At 35.5% G+C, this 21,691-nt stretch overlaps 1 protein-coding gene across 3 annotated transcripts in view; it reads left to right on the top strand.

Moving 5' to 3' along the window:
• Positions 1 to 21,691, top strand: part of Stk4 (serine/threonine kinase 4) — a 99,806-nt gene that overhangs the window by 53,991 nt on the left and 24,124 nt on the right. The window contains exon 11 of one of the 3 annotated variants that reach the window (XM_027954344.3): positions 3,317 to 4,261. The exons of the other annotated variants lie outside the window; for them this stretch is intronic. Within the exon in view, the coding sequence (XP_027810145.1) occupies positions 3,317 to 3,352 (36 nt within the window). The 3' untranslated portion in view covers positions 3,353 to 4,261. Of the gene's footprint in view, positions 1 to 3,316; positions 4,262 to 21,691 lie in introns of those variants that run through there. 3 annotated transcript variants of the gene reach the window in all.

Raw genomic sequence — 21,691 nt, 5'->3', positions numbered from 1 at the left:
TTTTACCTTCAGATTTTCAAGAGAATTTATCTTCTAAATTTTCTTTTAAGAGCATTTCAACTAAACAATGAAAGAAAATTGAAGTGGGATATATACATGAATTGCTATATCCGAAAATACCAAAGATCAAATGGAAAGCTCTAATGTCTTGGTATTCTTGATATATAGCTCTGACCGTAATCCCAAAGCAAGCATTGGCCTCAAAGTGGTCCCTAGACTAGCAGTGTTGGCATTACCTGGAAATTCATGAGAAGTGCAGTTTCTCAGGTCCTGCCCTAGACATAGGGAATCAGAATCTCTGGGGACAGCATTCAATGGTGCTGAAACCTGACTTTTAACCCTTGAAAGTCTCATTTGAAAATGTTTTTAGAAGTGTAGGTTTCTTCACATAGGCTGCTTTTTTCCTGCTAGGTCCTACAGAAATTCAGAGACAAGGATGTATTCATATTTTATTAACATTATATGGTTTTAAAATTTCTTTGTTATTCTCCTTTGAGTCTCTTGTACTCTTATCAGAAGCATCAAAGAAGTATATAGGGTATGGATTATGTACATCTATAAATCACGTTTGGCAAAGAAAGAGCCAATCCACTGAATGAACAAAGTTCTGAATACCTACCCTAAACTTAAAGTGTCTGTTGGACTGGCTAACATGTTTCCCTCAACAGTCTTAGAAAGACACCTTTTGATTCGAGACAACCAGTATTTAATTATGAAAAAGATTCTCTCTTTTCTTCTATGAAGGCAGTTGCTGTTTTGAAATGAACTTTTTGCCCAAAATGGCAAATAGTAAATAACTTAATCAGGAGCAGGAGAATTTATACTGACAAAAAAACTTTATATTTTCACCTGAAACTGAATACTTGTACCATTTCTAAAATTGAATTTCCTTATTTGCCAAGTTGGGGAAGAAAAAAAAAAAAACTCTAAAGACCCTCCCCCGCTTTTTGGTAGTTGGACACCTTTATTTTATTTATTTATTTTTATAGGCGCTGAGAATTGAACCCAGGGCCTCACACATGCTAGGCGAGTGCTCTATTGCTGAGCCACAACCCCAGACCCCAAAGATTCCCTTTTAATGTTTAACATATGTAGTGTTTAGTGAAAAAGGTGCTTAAAAATGAAATATCCTCTAAAATAGGTATTTTGCGAGGCTGGGGATGTGGCTCAAGCGGTAGCACGCTTGCCTGGCATGCGTGCGGCCCAGGTTCGATCCTCAGCACCACATACAAACAAAGATGTTGTGTCCGCCGAAAACTAAAAAAAAAAAATTAAAATTCTCCCTCTCTCTCTTAAAAAAAAAATAGGTATTTTGCATTCAGTAAACAGATTGATTTTTGGAAAAAAAATATCACTTTTATGAGATACTCATTTTGCCATTCCTAATGCCGCAAAAGCTGTACTCTTAAGTCCAGTTTGTCTCATGAATCTTCAGAAACACCCTGAAAAAGACAGATGAGATTGGTGCCCACGTGAACTTTAAGTGAGGGAAACAGACATTGAGTAAGTAATACGGTAAATAGACCAGTTTAGGTCATAATGGCTATTTTAAAAAGCATACTAAAGAGATAGCTTGAGAGAGGCCTTAGTTAGGGAAAGGCAGGGCATCCTGCTACAATAAACATAGAGAGGCAGCAAATCATAGGCAGGTAGAGGGAACAATACAAAGACTGAACACAGGGCCAAGTTGGAGTGGGTAAGGAAGGAAAGAAATCCATTGTGAACTGGAGCTGAGTTACACATAGGGTAGCAGTCTAATTGTAAACACAGCAGTAATCACGGTAAATGTGAGTGTATTAAAATCACTTGTTAAGGGCTGGGGTTGTAGCTCAGTGGTGGAGCGCTTGCCTAGCATGTGTGAGGCACTGGGTTTGATTCTCATCACCACATATAAATAAATAAAATAAAGATCCATCAATAGGTTAAAAAATACTAAAAATAAATAAAATAAAATCACTTGTTAAAGCACAGAGACTCTGGATAAAATTAGCAGTCAAAATCCAGCTAAATGCTATTTATGAGAGAGATAACTAAAATAAAATCACTGAAAAGTTTAAAACAGTTGAATATAAAAAGATACACTAGGCAAGTATGCACTGAAAGTGAAATAGAATTCAAAGAATATCACATGGGGAGGAAATATACTTTACATTGCTAAAAAATACACTTGATCTAGAAAGTTTAAGTCATGAACCTGCATGAAGCATATATATTTATCTAAAATGATAGAAATACAAGGAACAATGAAACAACTGCAATGATAGGTGAAGACTAAATATTCTTCCCTCATTAATTAACATTTCAGGCTGGGGATGTAGCTCAGTGTAGAGCACATGCTTAGCATTGCATGAGGCCCTGAGTTCAATCCCAACACAAAAGGAAGGAAGGAAAGGTGACATTTCAGTTAAGACAAAACCCAAACATTTAACAAAGTTGGTGAAATAAAAAATAGGAAAACCTTTCAAATGAATATTAAACTTTAAAAATGTATGTGGAATATTCAATATTATTTTAAAATACTCAAAAAGAAATGTCAATAGCACAAATTGTATAGGCCAATATTTATTGGCTGTAACTTGATAAAATCAGAAATTAATAGTAAGAAAGTAGCCAAAGACACATTATTCTACTTGGAAATGTAACAGAGGTCTTTTAAATGTAGTAGAGGTACACTTTTACATATCTCTAAATAATTCTTTAAAAATAAAGTCAAAATAGAAGTTATAAACTGCTTAGAAATTAATTATAAGAATCCTACAAAATTCAGATTCCTATAATTCAGTACATGTGGGATACAGCACGAAGTGGTACTTAGAGAAAGATTTATAATCTTAAATGCATTTTCTTTTTAGGTTGCAAGAAATATTTTAAATGCTGGGTATGGGTGGCATACACATGCAATCCCAAGCAGCTTGGGAGGCTGAGGCAGGAGGATCACAAGTTCAAAGCCAGCCTCAGCAATTTAGGAAGGCCCTAAGCAACTTACTGAGACCCTTTCTCAAAATAAAAAATTTTAAAAAGGGCTAGGGATGTGGCTCAGTGGTTATGTACATCTGGGTTTGATCACTAGTACCAAAAACAACAACAACAAGAAAGATTGTAAGTAAGCTAAAAGCAAGATAAAGATAAAAGTAAAATTTAATGAAACAGAAAACAAACAAAAAAAGTTGATCAGGAAAACCAAAGGCTGGTTTATTGAAGGACCTGACATTTGGTGGATTTAATTAAATTAGTAAGATTATACAGATAGTTGCATAGCAAAGTTTGAGTCAAAGCCCATCCTTTTAACCATCTGTACTGTGTGACCTTTTTCTAGGCTGTTCTGGTAAATTCTGTCATAAAGTGCTTATAAAAAAAGTGCTGTGGAAACCCAGAAGAGAGCAAGAACCCCAGGGAAGACATCCAGAAGTCTTAATTGAAGTGAAGTTTGAAAGATGAATAGGAGTGCTCTAGCCAGAGGAGGAGGGGAAAGGTATTCTGGGCTGAGAGAGGGAGAGAAGTATGTCTTGGAGATTCTTGAGGCCTGTGGTGTGAGAACACCTAAGTATTCTGGATCATAGGGGTGTGGGGTTTGAGAGGCAGGAGAGGGACTCAGGAAAGATTAGTAGAGAAAGTAAATTAATGCCCAGTACCTTCTTTTCTGGGAATATTTAGTATTCTTTGAATTTTCCTTGGAGTATCAGAGAAAATAAAAATAAAATCCTAATGCAGCACAGAGCTAATACCACTCTGCATTTGTGTGATAATGGGTCCATCAGAAGATAAAATCACCAAACTGTTAATTTAGAATTAATTTTTTTTTATATCTTTATTTATTTGTATGTGGTGCTGAGGATCGAACCCAGTGCCTCGCGCATGCCAGGCCAGCGCGCTACCACTTGAGCCACATCCTCAGCCCCAATTTTTAGAATTAATTTAATGAAAGTAACAGAACCTGAAGATTGTTCAGATTCCCTAGATGATTATAAACCATGTAGATGGGATGGGGTTGGGGCTCAGCGGTAGAGCGCTCGCCTATCATGTGCAAGGCCCTGGTTTCGATCCTCAGCACCACATAAAAATAAATAAACAAAATAAAGGTATTGTGTCCAACTAAAAAATAAATTTAAAAAATTAAAAAAACAATAAACCATGTAGATGACTGAGGTTGAGAAAGATACATTTTAGCCCAGAGTTTTCCCTAAGAATCTGACAACAACCTGTGATTTCTTGAAACTTTTAACCATTCATTTCTAGATCAGGGCTATAAACCTGATTATAAATTGAGATTTCTTTGGGGTTTAATTTATTTTGCATTTTTAATTTTAATTAAATGTTTAAAAAGTAGTATTTTATTCAGTTATTTGAAAACTTATGCATATTTGGAACAACATGTATATCAATTTCACAATGATTATAAGCCACTTTGTAAGGAAGCCCTTATTTAGGAATAGAAAAATATCCACACTTGAATTGCCAAGTTTGTTTTAAAGCCTGAGGCAATGTTAAGGTAGCTATCTCCTCTCACTGCAAGGGGAAAAGTATTCCATTTTATACATCAAGTCTAATAAAGTTGTAAGTTACATAACCTATCTCTAAGTAGTCTCCAATCATACACAATAAGCATCTTAATATTTTTAGACTACCTTCAGAAATACAGTTGAATCATATATTAAATTAAAGTACTTGCCATTACAACCAAAATGGTTTTATTTTTTTCATTGTCAACATCTACAACATTGAAATGTGTCTTTTTTTGTTTCTTTTTAAAATTTAATTAATTTTATTTATAAATGACAGTGGAATGCATTACAATTCTTATTACATACATAGAGCACAATTTTTCATATCTCTGGTTGTATACAAAGTATATTCACACCAATTCTTGTCTTCATACATGTACTTTGGATAATAATGTTCATCACATTCCACCATCATTTTTTTTTTTTTTTTCCACCATCATTTCTAACCCCATGCCCTCTCCCTTCCCCTGCCAACCCTCTGCCCTATCTAGAGTTTGTCTGTTCCTCCCATGCTTCCCCTCCCTACCCCACTATGAATCAGCCTCTTTATATCAGAGAAAACATTCGGCATTTGTTTTTTTGGAATTGGCTACCTTCACTTAGCATTATCTTCTCCAGTGCCATCCATTTACCTGCAGATGCATGATTTTATTCTCTTTTATTGCTGAGTAACATTCCATTGTATATATATATGCGCCACATTTTTTTTAATCCATTCATCTATTGAAGGACATCTAGGTTGGTTCACAGTTTAACTATTGTGAATTGTGCTGCTATAAACATTGATGTGGCTGTGCCCCTGTAGTAAGCTGTTTTTAAGTCCTTTGGGTATAGACCGAGGAGAGGGTTTTAGCTGGGTCAAATGGTGCTTCCATTCCCAGTTTTCCAAGAAATCTCCATACTGCTTTCCATATTGGCTGCACCAATTTGCATTCCCACCAGCAATGTATCAGTGTACTTTTTCCCCCACAACTTCGCCAACACTTATTGTTGTTTGTATTCATAATAGCTGCCATTCTAACTGGAGAAATCTTTACCCCTCACACATCAGGTAGAGCACTAATCTCTAGGGTATATAAAGAACTCAAAAAGCTAAACACCAATAATAATAATAATAATAATAATAATAATAATAATAACAACAACCCAATCAATAAATGGGCCAAGGACCTGAACAGACACTTCTCAGAAGATGATATACAATCAGTCAACAGATATATGAAAAAATGTTCATCATCACTAGCAGTTAGAGAAATGCAAATCAAAACTAGTCTTTTTTTAATTTCTTAAATATTACTTTAATGTACATTTAAAAATTTATGTTTAACGCCAGGAGGATCACAACTTCAAGGTCAGCCTAGGCAACATAACTAGACTCAGTCTCAAAAATAAACAAACAGGGCTAGGGATGTGACTCAGTGGAGGGCCCCTGGGTTCAATCCCCACTACTGCCAAAAAACATTTAAGAAATATGGCACATCAGAAGTCCTCTGTAAACATAATAATTTCTCAATATATTTTCTACTTTGTTTCATACATAAATAGCTTAATTTATAAAATCATAAATGACACTATGAACTCTGTGGCCTAGAATAACATATGAATTATGGAATTTGAAAAAAAAAATACTCTTTGATTTTATGAATGGCATGCAGTAGTTGCAATGTTTAGTATCATTTAAGTGGCTTATCACAAATTCTTATTGTCTCCCAGCTTATTCTATTAATAGACTTTTCAGTTTATTTGGTAGATATACCATGAATTGAAAAAGTCAAGATGGTCAAAAGCCAAGATTTTTAAAAAACAGCAGAGAAAGTGCCGATCTAAATATCACTAAATCCTATTAAAGCCACTTCAGCTTGTCTGAACAAGAAAATACTACCCAAGAATGAATGCTTATATCATCACTTAAATGATGTCTAACAAAATCTAACATTTAAGGAACAAAAAAATGAGATTAAATCCATGGTAAGCCTTGCAAAAAAAATTCCACTGAGATTCTATTACAGGAACAGAACCAATACCATCTGAAATTTTCCAGAATTTATTTTTGAATCATCATTTTGATGATTTAAAACTTTAAAGGTAAAAATAATGACACAAAATGATTTTTAAAAGCCGTATTTATGATTCCTGATGTATATTTCATTAGTTTCCATTTAATGATTAGAAATCCTTATTCAGAAAATATTATTTATCTGTTGAAATATACTACCTATCTAGTTATTTATTAAATATATACTCAATATTTGTTAGGTAAGCATTCCTATTACTTTGCATGTTGGCTGTGTTTCATTTTAAAACATTTTTTAGGCCTTTAGTATATAAAACTTAGAAAATATTCTCGACTAATATTCTCATTAGATATAAATGATTCAAAATATAAATAATACTAAGCTAACACTGTTGGTACTTTTAAAAATCTAAGTTTCTAGAAGTTTTATTTTTCAGTCAATATAAAAATGATCTAGTTCACATTATTCACTGTCCAAAAAATGTTGGGTTTTTTTTGTTGTTATTTTTTTAGTTTTGGTGCCAGAAATTGAATTTTTGCTTAACCACTGAGCCACATCTCCCGAACCTTTTATTTTTTATTTTTACACAGGGTCTCACTAAATTGCTTAAGACCTTGCTAGTTGCTGAGGCTGGCTTTGAACTTGTGATCCTCCTGCCTCAGCCTTTGGATTCTCTGGGATTACAGGAATATGCCACTAACACCTAGTGCAAAAAATGTTTAAAAAACCAAATATTCTTTGTTAAAGACTAGAAATTATTTTCTACTTAAAACAAACAAACAAAAAAACACCAAGGGCTGGGGATATAGCTCAGTTGGTATAGTGCTTGCCTTGCATGCATAAGGCCCTGGGTTCTAATCCCCAGCACCACACACATACACACACACACACACACACACGAAACCCCACCAAGATTCTGGCATACATAAGGAATCTAAATACAAATTCACAAATGGTGGCTAAAATTCTGTCCACTTTCAACCTAATACAATATAAATCTATAAACAATTTAAAGTATATAATGGAAATGTCAAGAAGTCAGAACTACTACACATCATTACTGATGGGTTCCACTGTACTTCAAACAGGCACAGCATATGTGCACATCTGATGGACAGATGGCTTGGAAAATTAAAGCTACCAGAGCTATAGATAAGGAATACATAAATACAAACATAGCAGAACCAAAATAGGCCATTTAAAAGAAGATGAATAAGATGGTATGCAGATACTTGATGGTTTCTCTGTAAGCCCCTTTGCGCTAATTTACAAAGCTACGGTTTTGTAATTCTTTTAAAAAGGAAAAATTTTCTACACTGCTGCATGCAGTAATTTCACGGTACATTCATGTGCAGTCTTTAGATCCTCCCAAGGAGCTTGACATATCTCATCAGGATTTCTGCAGAAGGTCAGCTTGTCATATTCTCAGCAGCCTTTAGTGCTTCAATAGCCTTGCATATTTCCTTGATAACCAATGATCAAGCTTCCTTGTTAATTCCTTGTTCACAAAGTGAAACACAGACAAGTGTTTACATGTCTAAGCCAATATTCAAAATTCTTGAAATCTCAAGCAGCTTGTCCGTGGTTTCTTTAACTGTATTAAAATTTGCTTTCCACAAGCTGGTGCCATTGCCACTCTTCATGGTGGAGGCCAAGGGAGGCATCTTTGGGTTTTTATTAAGAAGTTTTACTGAATTGTTCAAGCAGGGTCACTTATTCATTCTTTATTAGGTCTAGTTTTTTTGCTTTTAATTATATGCTTTTGACATTTGCTAGGAGTTGAGAATTACTACTACTGTAGCAGATATGCCTTTATTTTACTGATGTTTAAATTAACAATCCCAAAAGTATGTCTTCATATTTTCTGGGAACCAATTATCTACAACTTGAAATTTTATCTGCTGTTTTATAATGACATAGGAAACTTTTCTAAAACATTATCTATGAATTTATTGTCCATTTTTGCCAAATGAATTTTAAAAATTAGTGTACATCCTTGAATACCCCAACTTCCATTTTAAGATAAAACCTAATGAAGTTCCAATCACTCAGCAACATGCATCATCAACTTTTTTTTGTTGTTGTTGTTGTTACTGGGGATTGAACTCAGGGGCACTCAACCACTGAGCCATATTCCCAGTCTTATTTTGTATTTTATTTAGAAACAGGGTCTCACTGAGTTGCTTAGTGCCTCGCCATTGCTGAGTCTGGCTTTGAACTTATAATCCTCCTGCCTCAGCCTCCCAAGCCACTGGGATTCATCATCAACTTTTATAACTGTTCTTGTTTTATATAATCCTTCACCTCCACTAGTCCCCCCTTTGACTAAGTGTTAATTTCCAGTGGTCTCAGTCCCCCCCCCTTTTTTTTTTGTTATCAGGGATTGAACTCGGGGACACTTGACCACTGAACCAAATCCCTAGCCCTTTTTTGTAATATTTAGAGAGAGAGTCTTACTGAGTTGCTTAGCACTTTGCTCTAGCTGAGGCTGGCTTTGAACTCGTGATCCTCCTGCCTCAGCCTCTTGAGCCACTGGGATTACTATTCCCCACTTTTACCTCTTGATTTTTTTGAAGTAAATCAAAGGTAAATGTATATCATTTCTAAATATCTTCGTATATATTTCTAAGATATTAAAGACCTCTTTACAATACCTTAAAGAATGATTCTTGGGCTGTGGTTGTGGCTCAGGGGTAGAGTGCTTGCCTGGCACGTGTGAGGCACTGGGTTCAATTCTCAGCACCACATAAAAATAAACACATAAAATAAAGGTATTGTGTCTTTCTACAACTAAAAAATAAAAAAAAAAAACTAAAAAAAGAATGATTCTTCATGCTTCAAAATACTTGTCATTATTCAGTTTTCCCCATTATAATTTTTTTATACTGTGAAATAGAATCCAGATAAGAGCTCTGTACTGCATTTGGTTGATATCTATGTATACAGTCTTTTAATTCATAGGCCCCTACTCCCACATACTTTGTGAGATTGTTGAAGAAACTAGTTGTTTCATATGATTTCCTAACCTTTTGGATATTGCTGATAGCATCTGAGTGGTACTGTTTAATGTGTTCTATGAATTTCTTATAACTTGGTAGTTTAATCTAGACCAGGAGCTCTCAGGATCCCTTTGCACTTATCAACATTATTGGGGGCCAGCGGGTATGGCTCAGTAGTAAAGCGCTTGCCTACCATGCAGGAGGCCCTGGTTCCTCCAAAAGCTTTTATTTATATGGGTTATATCTATTGATATTTACTGAATTAGAAATTAACTGAAAATTTTAAAATAATTTATTATAATTCACTTAATAAACTCATTCATTAATATAAAAAAATTATGAACATATATCCCCCCAAAAAACAAACAATAAGAATGATACTGTTTACATTTCTTAAGCTGTAAATATGGCTTAAATAGGCGATAGTAGATTATCACACCTGTTTTTGTGTTCAATCTGTCTTAATATATTATTTTGGTTGAAGTATATGAAGAAAGCCTATCCTGGCAAAGATGTGTAGTTGGAAAAAGGAGACATATTTTAATAGCCTTTTCAGATAATTGTGGATATTTTTCTTTGACCCTATATCAAAATACAATGGTGGTGGTAAAACGGAAGTTTTAAGAGGAAACTTGATTCCGTGCTTCTGCAGATGAGACTGGAGTTTCTCTGTTTCTGCTGGCTGGTGGGGTCTGCATAAGGTTGCAGGCGTCTGAGCACGCCTCCCAGGTGTCTGAGAACCTCTTTTTTTTGGTTTGGTAATGAGGATTGAACTCAGGGGCACTCAACCACTGAGCCACATTCTCAGTCCTAAATTTTGTATATTATTTAGAAACAGAGTCTGAGTTGCTTAGTGCCTCACTTTTGCTGAGGCTGGCTTTGAACTTGCAATCCTCTTGCCTCAGCCTCCTGAGCCGCTGGGATTACAGGCGTATGCGACCGCGCACAGCTTGAGGACCTCTTAATGGAGGGCTGTACCCTTAAGTATTGTAGCAGACCTCAGCAGCTCACAATCAATTTTACCTTTCTGGGTTCTTATCTCATGAATTCAAAGAATGAAATCCACAGACCAAGATGAATGAATGAAAGAGTAGAATTTATTGAAGAATAGAAACAGGAACTGAACTCTTGCAGTGCAAGAGAGGCCCTGTAGTAACCATTTCTGCTCCAAGTGTACTAGTCTAGGGATTTATAGAGCATTTGGTTCACTGCTATGGGTCCACACTTATGCTAATTGGGGTTTGGAAATGTAGTAATGCTCTCAACTCTTGAGTCCCGATTGCCATTCAGCTCTGTCCTGCTTCTATTTTCTTATCACAGGTCAGGAAGCGGGAGGTTGAGGTCATGGGATGGTCTATCCTTGCTGGTTCTGGGCGGCAGCATGTGTGCAGGGGGCTTCTACAATAGGCATCCGTACCTTGTCCAGGCCTGACCACCCAGGGGTGACAGTTTGGTGCACCTTGGCTAGCAGTGCCTCAGGACTGCCACACCCACTGCCACACCCACTCTGCCACGGGCCATGCACTCCGACCCACCCAGCCTGCCACTCTGCTCTAGTGCTCTGCTGCCATTTCTCAGCAGGGACCAGTAGGCTGGCTGTGCAGCTTGGCAGCCAGGAAGCCATGTCAGTGGTTTCTTAAAGGTCAGTTGCAGTGTGGAATCTGAAACTTTAATATACTACATATTAAAATTCATTGGCCTGACTTAAATTTGAATGGGACATTTATTCACACATGATTTAATAACATTGTGCCTTCTTCATTTGAAAACCATTGGTCCACTGTGTTATACAGATCTTCCAAATATTGGCATACTTCATTATACAAAAATTTAAAAAAAAAATCCTCAGATTTATGACCCATCTCTTCAGGAATCAAGTTTTCCAAAATTCTGATTTTTGTTTGAAAGTTTGAGTTTTTATCATTGGCAACAAACACTTGAAGCCATTTTCCTTTTAAGTAGCATACTCACTTTTTCCATTTTTGAGAAAATGTTTGCCAGATACCTAAGTCTAAAAAAGCAAAGTGTGTTAGTATTTCTTTCAAGTAAAAATGGTATTTCATGGAAAAGCAGCTAGTTGAGCTCACAGCCCAGTTGCACAAGTCCTTTGCCTCAAGATGACCATCATATTTCAGTTACCACAGAAACTCTTTGTGCAAACTTTCCATTTCATCATGGATACTGTTAAAAAAGACATGAGCTTTAATAAATTATTACTTATTAGTACTTCATCAAAGGATGATCTTGATGGAATTGGCGTTTTTGTTCTTTAATTGTAGCCTGTGATCCTGAAGAATGTAGTAACTGCTAACACTGTGAGGTGCCACTTTTTGATTCATACTACAGCTAGCAGGTTTTTATTTAATTTTGTTTGCAGTATTGGGAATTGAACCCAGGAGTGCTCTACCACTGAGCTACATCTCCAGCTTTTGTTTTGTTTTGTTTTTTGAGAGAGGGTCTCATCAAGTTGCCAAGGCTGACCACGACATCAATCCTCCTGTCTCAGCTTCCTAAGAAGCTAGGATTACAGGTGTATACTACTTACCGCACCTAGTAAGAACCTAGCAGTTCTCCCCACCATTGCTTTTGCACCATCAGTGCAAGTTTCAACACAGTAGAAAAGGCAAATTATGTTTTAGAATGAAAATAGTTTGACCTTATTCCTTTAAGAGGGTGTCAGGATCTCTAATAGGTCCACTGGCCATAATTCTGGAACTGTTAATCTTGACCAGATTCATGGTGAATTTTTTTGGCAAGGATATTTCATAGGTTGTATGTGTACTTCAGTCTGGAGGTTCCTGGATCTGGATATATGGTCATCTCTTTATTGCTGTTGTTGAAAGCCACTGAAGGTACTAGATGCCATTTCGTTAGAAGATACAAAATGTTGACGTTTGATGGTTTCTTCTCCATTTACCAACTGAAATACTTGTGAAATTAAGCATTTCATTAACTTTGTAGATGCTATTAGGTATAATTTATGTAGAAAAGACAGATTATATACTTGATTTCCCCTCTTTATTACCATTTTTCAAAATGATGAGTTTCCTACCATTCTCCAAAGATAACCAATGATTTTTTGTGTCATTAATGAATTCATGGATTTAAAAATATTTGTTGTATTTTAGTCCTTTGAGTTTTTAAAAAAAATTTCAAGTTGTTCCATCTTGATTTCATCCTACAAGTTTTTTTAACCTGATTTATTGAGGTTTGATTTTTATATTTCAGAGTAATTTTCAAGCGCTTTCTTGCTTTCTCATGTGATGAAATATTCCAGATTCATCTTTTCCATTTCCTGCACCAAAGCTGGAAACAGCCATTTTTCAAAAGAACTCTGGTTCCCTTTAGTGGGAATGATAGTCAGAAAACACAGTCTACTATAAGGTGTGCTCATTGCAGTTAAATCATTTTTTTCTAGGTTTATTTCAAATTCATGAATTCTTACACTAATTGCAGTTCATATTGAATACTGCAGATGTAGTATTAACCATTTTGATCCAATATTTGTGATTCCTTCCCCTCAGTAGTGCCAATGTTTGCTTTACATTCCATAATAAGCATGTCAGCCTCGGAATAACAGTACCAGTACTTCTACCAGCAATTACTGAACACAATTGTGTTACAGCTCCCTTTGTCCTTAGGGCATATCCCAGAAGTATAATCAAATTATTGTATGTTGAAGCCACTTGGAATAGTTCTTTGTGGTTGTGCATATACTCAATATGTAGATAGACTGGTTATTTTATTTTGCTTTTCTTATTGTTTTACCTTATGATTATATAAATTATATGGTTCCAAAGGCAAATCCACAAAACAGAGTTATTCAGATTTAGCATATGTCCTTATTTCCTATACCATTTTCACTTTTTTGTTATGTTTTGAAGATGTGTACACACATACACACACACACATATTTGTACTCATGTTCTAAGATAACAGTAGTATAGTATACGTACTTTTCTCTTTGTTTTTACTTAACTTTATATCTTTAAAAATCACTTCTTTAAAAATCACTCCATAGCAGTATGTAGAAATAGTTGACATTCCTTTTTTTTTTCCTATCTTTGCATTCTGTTGGGAGAATATATTGCAGTTTATTCAGCCAGTTCTCTGCTGATACATGCTTAGGTTATTCACAGTGGTTTTAAAGTTAATTGCTTCATAAACCTTATGATACTTTTTATAAGTCTTACCTTTGATTTTTTTTATTATTTCTTACACACATGACAATAGTGGAGTGCATTACATTCATATTTTTTTGCATTACGATTCTTAATACACCTTTATACCACAATTTATCAAATCTCTGTTTGTATATAAGGTATGTTGACACCAAATTCACATCTTCATACATAATTTTGTATAATGATGACTGTCTCCTTCCACTGTCCTTGCTATTCCCCCTTACCTTTGATTCTTAAAGATCATAGTTTCAGCTTTTCAGTATTGAGAGGTTAGTTAAATATTTTAAGCCTGTTTAGCTTTTTTAAAAAGCAAGGCGTAGATTTATTCAGAGATCGGTCTCTGCCACAGTCTGGTGCTGTTTATATAAACTAACTAGTCTTTAAGACTAATTTAATCATAGCGCTAGGGTCACAGGAAAGTGAAGTCAGTCTTGTGGCAAACATTGTTTGTTAGCCTTGCCCCAAGTTATCAGAATGCAAGTTAGTATTAGCAAGGGAAGGGGTCCTGTAGGCCTAGATTCCTAATTGCTATAAACAGAATCTGACGTTTTTAAAGTTTGAATCTCATTTCAACCAAGGTCAGATTTGGTTCAATTACTTTAATTATGCTATAATTTGAAGTCAGAAAAGAAAAGGGGAAACAACTATAAATTCAGTATTACTTGTTGTTTGTTGAGAAGGTTTCAAAAGTTGATTTTTTTTTTTTTTTTTTCCATACTGGGGGATTGAATCTAGGGCACTTAACCACTGAGCCACATCCGTAGCCCTTTTTATATTTTATCTTGAGACAGGGTCTCGCCAAGTTGCTCAGGACTCTCATTAAGTTGCTGAGGCTGGCTTTGAGCTCAAGATTTTTCTGCCTCAGCCTTCTGAACTTCTGGGATTACAGGCTTGTACCACTGCATTTGGCTGAAAGATATTTTTAAAAGTAAATTTGCTATTAATCTAGAAAAGAAACTTCAGATTTTCAGCTGAGATGAATGTAAATTGTTTTTCTTACTGCTGGACCCACAGCCATGCCTTTGAATGATGACCTCTTTCACCTATTTTTTACTCTTCTTCTTCTGAGCTGTCAAAAATACTGTTAGTCTTTCTACTCAGCTTCACCTCCCAATTTTTTTCTGGCATGAGCTCTTGATAGTACACTAATCTATTATCCTGGGACATGAAATGTTGAGAAGACAAGGATGAAGGAGGCAGGAGATTAGCAAGGATGGTGGAATGTGATGGATATCATTATCCAAAGTACATGTATGAAGGCACGAATTGGGTGTCAATATACTGTATATACAAACCGAGATATGAAAAGTTGTGGTATATATGTGTAATAAGAATTGTAATGCAAAAAAAGTACATGTATAAAGACATGAATTGATGTGAACATACTTTATACAAAGAAATGAAAAATTGTGCTCTATATGTGTAATAAGAATTGTAATACATTTTAAAAAAAGAAGACAAGGATGAAGATTTATGTCAATTTTCTCATCTCTATCCAAAGAAAGAGTCTCTTAGAACTCTGAAAGTAGTATTTGCTTAAGTCCCCCAGGGCCCCTGAAAGAAAAACATGATGTGGAGCTTTTTTTTTTTTTTTTCATATCTAAGATGTGTTGCTTGTATCATATCCCTCTCCCAACATAACCACTTCACTTGACAAAGATCCTGATGCTCCACCACTCAAATGAAATACAACACAATTGGATATCTTTTGTCTTCAACAAGTTCACTCCAAGCCCCAATCATCCTTGAATGGAAAGCAGGTTTCTTTTCCTTTCTTCATATCAGTTTGAGACTTCAAACTAACAGGCTAAGGAAGACAGAATTTCGGGAGGTTGAACCAAAGGGGAAAGGCTGATTGTTGGTGCTTCATTGTGCTGCCACTGAGAGACACAACTCAGGGTATTGGTTGTGCTGTACATCCAAGTTTTTTGACTGAAAATTTTAGATTTCAGGTTTCTATAGAAGGTTCTATAAACTGTGGTTGGGTCTCTTTGTTTGGAAGTACATTAGGTGTATCAAAGTGACTGCTCTTTGTTATAAAGGAGTAGGCCTGATCCTTAAGATCACTAGAGGCAAGCTTTTAGGGTTCGCATCCTGACTTTACTATTTTCTGAATAGCTTTAAGCCAGTTTCTTTCTTCTAAGCTTCATTTTCATCTGTAAAAAGGGGTATAACACTAGAACTACAGGACAGACTTTGTGTTAGTTTGAGAGTTAAGGGGTAATGCATAAAAAATGCCTCCACCATAATAGGCACTTCATAAATGCCAACTTTTCCCCCTCACTTTCTTTTCCTTTCCCAAAACATTGTCCATGGAACAAGTTTTAGTTACCTAAACCTTTTCCCCAGGGGTCTTCCATTGACTTCCATTATAACATCAGAGAGATAACATTTCTAAAGAAAACTTAACTCCCTAAGGGATTGATTAAAAAACTGCTTAAAAAACAAAAGAATTAAAGCCATTGCTAGTTGAAAATTGAATTCCAAAGTAGTCATTAGTATTATTTTAATAACTTTCCAATGTCTTCCTCTCACCCTCCCTTCCTCTTTCATCTCTACTCAACAATTTTTCTTTCTTTTTAAAATTTTAAATGTTATTTTATTTTTTAATTTTAAATTTATTTATTCTAATTTGTATGATGGCAAAACACATTTCAATTCACAGTACACATATAGAGCACAATTTTTCATGTCTCTGATTGTAAACAAAGTAGAGTCACACCATTCGTGTCTTTGTATATGTACCTAGGGTAATGATGTCCATCTCATTCCACCATCTTTCCTACCCACATAAGCCCTCCCTTCCCTTTCATCCCCTTTGCCCTATCTAAAGTTCTTCCATTCCTCCCATGACCCCCCCACGCCCAGTCCTATTATGAGTCAGCATTCTTATATCAGAAGACATTCGGCCTTCAGTTTTGGGGGATTGGCTTACTTTACTTAGCTTGATATTCTCCAACCCCATCCATTTACCTGCAAAGTCATAATTTATTCTGTTTTAATGCTGAGTAATATTCCATTGTATATGTATACCACAGTTTTTTTATCCATCTACTGAAGGGCATCTAGGTTGGTTCCACAATTTAGCTATTGTGAATTATGCTGCTATAAACATTGATGTGGCTGTGTCACTGTAGTATGCTGATTTTAAGTCCTTTGGAAATAGACCGAATAGTGGGATAGCTGGGTCAAATGGTGGTTCCATTCCTAGTTTTCTAAGGAATCTTCATACTGCTTTCCACATTGGTTGCACCAATTTTCAGTCCTACCAGCAATGTATGAGTGTGCCTTTTCCCCACATACTCGCCAACACTTACTGTTGTTTTTACTCTTTTTTAAAAAAAATATTCTTAAGTTTTATGTGGACACAATATCTTTATTTTACATTTATGTGGTGCTGAGGATTGAACCCAGTACCTCATGCATTGCTAGGTGAGCACTCTACCACTGAGCGACAACCCCAGCCCTGTTGTTTGTATTCTTAATAGCTGCCATTCTGACTGGAGTGAGATGAAATCTTAGAATAGTGTTTTTTTTTAATTTGCATTTCTCTAATTATTTCTTTAATTGCTAGAGATGTTGAACATTTTTTCATATATTTGATGATTGTATATCATTTTCTGAGAAGTGTCTGTTCAGTTCCTTGGCCCATTTGTTGATGGGATTATTCAGAGGTTTTTTTGGTGTTAAGTTTTTTTTAATATTTATTTTTTAGTTGAAGGTGGACACAATACATTTTTTATTTCTTGTCTTTTTGTGGTGCTGAGGATTGAACCCAGTGCCTCACATGCCAGGTGAGTGCTCTTCGTCTGAGCCACAATTCCAGCCCTGGTGTTAAGTTTTTTGAGTTCTTTATATATCCTAGAGATGAGTGCTCTATCTGATGTGCATGTGGTAAAAATTTGATCCCATTCTGTAGGCTATCTATTCACCTGACTGAGGTGTTTCTTTTGCTGAGAAGAAGCTTTTCAGTTTGAATCCATCCCATTTATTGATTCTTGGTTTTATTTCTTGCACTATAGGAGTCTTATTAAGGAAGCTGGGGCCTAATCCAACATGATGAAGATTTGGGCCTACTTTTTCATCTGTTACACGTAGGGTCTCTGGTTTAATTCCTTGGTCCTTGATCCACTTTGAGTTGAGTTTTGTGCATGGTGAGAGAGAGGGATTTAATTTCATTTTGCTGCATATGGATTTCCAGTTTTCCCAGCATCATTTGTTGAAGAAGCTATCTTTTCTCCAATATGTTTTTGACACCTTTGTCTAGTATGAGATAAATGTATTTATGTGGATTTCTCTGTGTCCTCTATGTACCATTGATCTACATGTCTATTTTGGTGCCAATACCATGCTGTTTTTGTTACTATTTCTCTGTAGTACAGTTTAAGGTCTGGTATAGTGATGCCACCTGCTTCACTCTCCTTGGTAAGGATTGCTTTGTCTATTCTGGGTTTCTTGTTTTTCCAGATGAAATGAATTCAGCAAAGTAGCAGAATATAAAATCAACACCCATAAAGCAAAGGCATTTCTGTACATCAGTGACAAATCCTCTGAAAGAGAAACTAGGAAAACTACCCCATTTACAATAACCTCAAAAAAAAAAAAAAAAAAAAAACTTGGAAATCAACTTAATGAAAGATGTGAAAGACCTCTACAATGAAAACTATAGAACACTAAATAAAGAAAGAAGACCTTAGAAGATGGAAAGTTCTCCCTTGTTCTTGGATAGGCAGAATTAATATTGTCAAAATGACCATACTACCAAAAGCACTATACAGACTTAATGAAATTCCAATCAAAATCCCAATGACAGGGCTGGGGTTGTGGCTCAGTAGTAGAGCACTGGCCTAGCATGTGCCCTCGGTTCGATCCTCAGCACCATATAAAAATAAATAAATAAAAAGAAAGGTATTGTGTCTGACTACAACTAAAAAATATTTTTTAAAAAAATCCCAATGACATTCCTTATAGAAATAGAAAAATCAAGTTTTTCTTTCTACCCACCTCACATGCTTTTCAAACCACCAAGCTCTCTTGAGTGTTGTAAGCCAGACCTCCAATTGCAATAACACACTTTTGCCAGTAGATGCCACCTTTTTGCTTCTAGTGTGTGCAGTCTTCTGTGTGGCGTATCCTTATGCCAGAGAGAGGTTGTGGCTAGGTAAAATGGGTAATGGAATTAATTCACCAGCATACAAGTTTGACATTGTGTGATGTGAGTTCCTTGAAAATAGAGGCACCTTGTGACACAGACCAGTAGAATGGACATCACAGTACATCAGAAGAGGGGAGAATGGCCTCAGCCCTAGCTGGGATCTTAGGTGAGTGGCTCTCCTCTTTGAGTTTCAGGTTTCTGGTCTACTTTTCCCACAGGGTTGGAGAAAGGATTAAATGAAATTTAGTTTGGGTTATTTAAACCAACTTTTCTTTCAGAATTCTGGTAGAATTCTGTTACTTATTATTTCACATTGTATTTAACCTTTGTAGAAAAAAGTATCATTAGCCCTTTTTATTTTAATTAGGTATATATGATAGCAGAATGCATTTTGATTCATTATACACAATTGCAGCACATCTTTACATTTCTATGGTTGTACATGATGTAGCGGCATCTCACCATATGCGTAGTCATACATGTACCTAAAATAATGATGTCTATCTCATTCCACCATCTTTCTTACCACCTTGCCCCCTCATCACCTCTCCTCCCCTTTGCCCCATCATAATTCCTCCATTTTTCCCATGTCGCCCCCATTATGGATCAGCATCCACTTATCAGAGAGAACATTCAGCCTTTGGGTTTTTGGGGATTGGCTTACTTCACTTAGCATGGTATTCTCCAACTCCATCCCTTTACCTGAAAATATCATAATTTTATTCTATTTTAATGCTGAGTAATATTACATTGTATATGTATACCACAGTTTCTTTATCCATTCATCTATTGAAGAACATCTAGGTTGCTTCCACAGTTTAGCTATTTTGAATTGAGCTGCTATAAATATTGTGTAGCTGCGTCACTGTAGTATGCTGATTTTAAGTCCTTTGGGTATAGACCGAGGAGTGGGATAGCTGGGTCAAGTGGTGGTTCTATTCCAAGTTTTCTAAGGAATCTCCATACTGCTTTCCATATTGGTTGTACCAATTTTCAGTCCCACCAGCAATGCATGAGTGTGCCTTTTCTCCCACATCCTCGCCAACATTTATTATTGTCTGTATTCTTGATAACTGCTATTTTGATGGGCCTAAGATGAAATCTTAGTTTGGATTTGCATTTCTCTAATTACTAGAGATGTTGTATATTTTTTTAATATATTTGTTGATTGAATGTACACCTTCTTCTGAGAAGTGACTGTTCAGCTCCTTAGCCCATTTATTGATTAGATTTTTTTTGTTTGTTTTAAGTTTTTTGAGTTCTTTATATATTCATTAGCTCTTTGATGACAAATATTCAGAGACAGGGGAAGGTCAAAGGACCTGGTATGTCCATTCTCCTGGAATGCTTCCATTTGCTGATGTTAGTAATAGTGTATCATCACTTAAGACAGAGCATTTAATACAGTTAAAGTGGTACATTCATATCATGTTATTTTATTTGGTGATGTTTACAGTGTTCTTGTGAGGAAATGAAACTGTTTCCTATCCTTTTTTTATATTTGACATTTTTATTTTTTTAATATTTTTTTAGTTGTTGATAGACCTTTATTTATTTGTATGCGGTGCTGAGAATTGAACCCAGTGCCTCACACATGCCAGGCAAGTGTGCTACCACTGAGCCACAGCCACAGCCCTTATAGTTTGACATTTTTAAAAGACAACTTCATTACTTAGTGCCAGAATCAATTCTAGAGCCCAGATTCTCAAGTCACATCTCTGTTAACTCTTTTTTCTTCTTACGTGAAAGCAACAACAAACAACACTGAGCACAGAGTAGGTATTTAATTAGTGTTATAAGCCAGGAAGAAGAATCATTTGTAAAATGATGTATGATGAGATCTGGAGTAACCAAGGAGAATGATTGTAGGTTTATTTTGTCCTACTGAGAATTTTATGACATCGAGAGGAATATTTATCATTGACTCTAAATGTTTTTTTCCATGCTTATTCAGAACACAGCGCATATTGACAAGCTTTGCATTTTATTGTTTAGGTAACAAATTCCCATGTTGGGACAATTTAATTTTTACCTTCTTTTATTTTCTTTATTGTTTACTTTGTAACTATGGATTTTGTAATAATTATGTTGTCAGAAAATGTCATGCTAACCAAAAAGCATTATTATTTTAAGAACAGTTTTGGTTTTGACCAAACATAATCTCTGTGAAAACAAAAAAACAAAGATGTCTATTGTATAGAAGTCTTAATGCTTTAGCAAACATTTGATACATTTTTTCCTGATATCTGTCCCAATGTGCCAATTGGTCTAATTCAGGCATTTGTTCCTGAATTTTTCTTCTTATTCCCAGTTATTTATTGTCTAATCAGTATGAACTTTTCTGCTAATTTGTTTTTTTTAACAGCAGTAATAGATATTATTTTTTTAAATAATCTTTCTATAGTTTGCTCATTTTCTTGTCTCATTTTGTTTTATTGGTAGGTACACCTAGTTGAGTGCTTATTATGTGTAGGTCCCTATGAATATTTTGTCCCATTTGCTTCTCACACTCATCTTCTCACGTAAAATGCATGATAGCTCTTATCCCATTCATTTTGGCAGTGAGGCTTGGAGACACTAGATGATGTCTCTCCAGAGTGCATGACTTATAAGTGATGGAGTTAAGCTTTAAATTCATTTTTTATATGAAGTCCCTTAATCATCTTAGAATAATATATTTGTTTGCCTAAGAAGTATTATGCCATATGTGCTGGTGGTGAGCGTGTATCTAATTCAGATGCTGCTGCTTTTCTTCCTCTAGTCTGTCCAGCACTTGGCTCATAGCCACAGCACACAGGTGCTCAGAATGTGTTATCTGATGGTCATTTGAGCCCAA

This window comes from Marmota flaviventris, chromosome 2 (assembly GCF_047511675.1).
Source record: "Marmota flaviventris isolate mMarFla1 chromosome 2, mMarFla1.hap1, whole genome shotgun sequence".
Classification (NCBI taxonomy): domain Eukaryota; kingdom Metazoa; phylum Chordata; class Mammalia; order Rodentia; family Sciuridae; genus Marmota; species Marmota flaviventris.
Note: the sequence above shows the minus strand (reverse complement) of the source record. Positions and strands in the feature narration are given on the sequence as shown.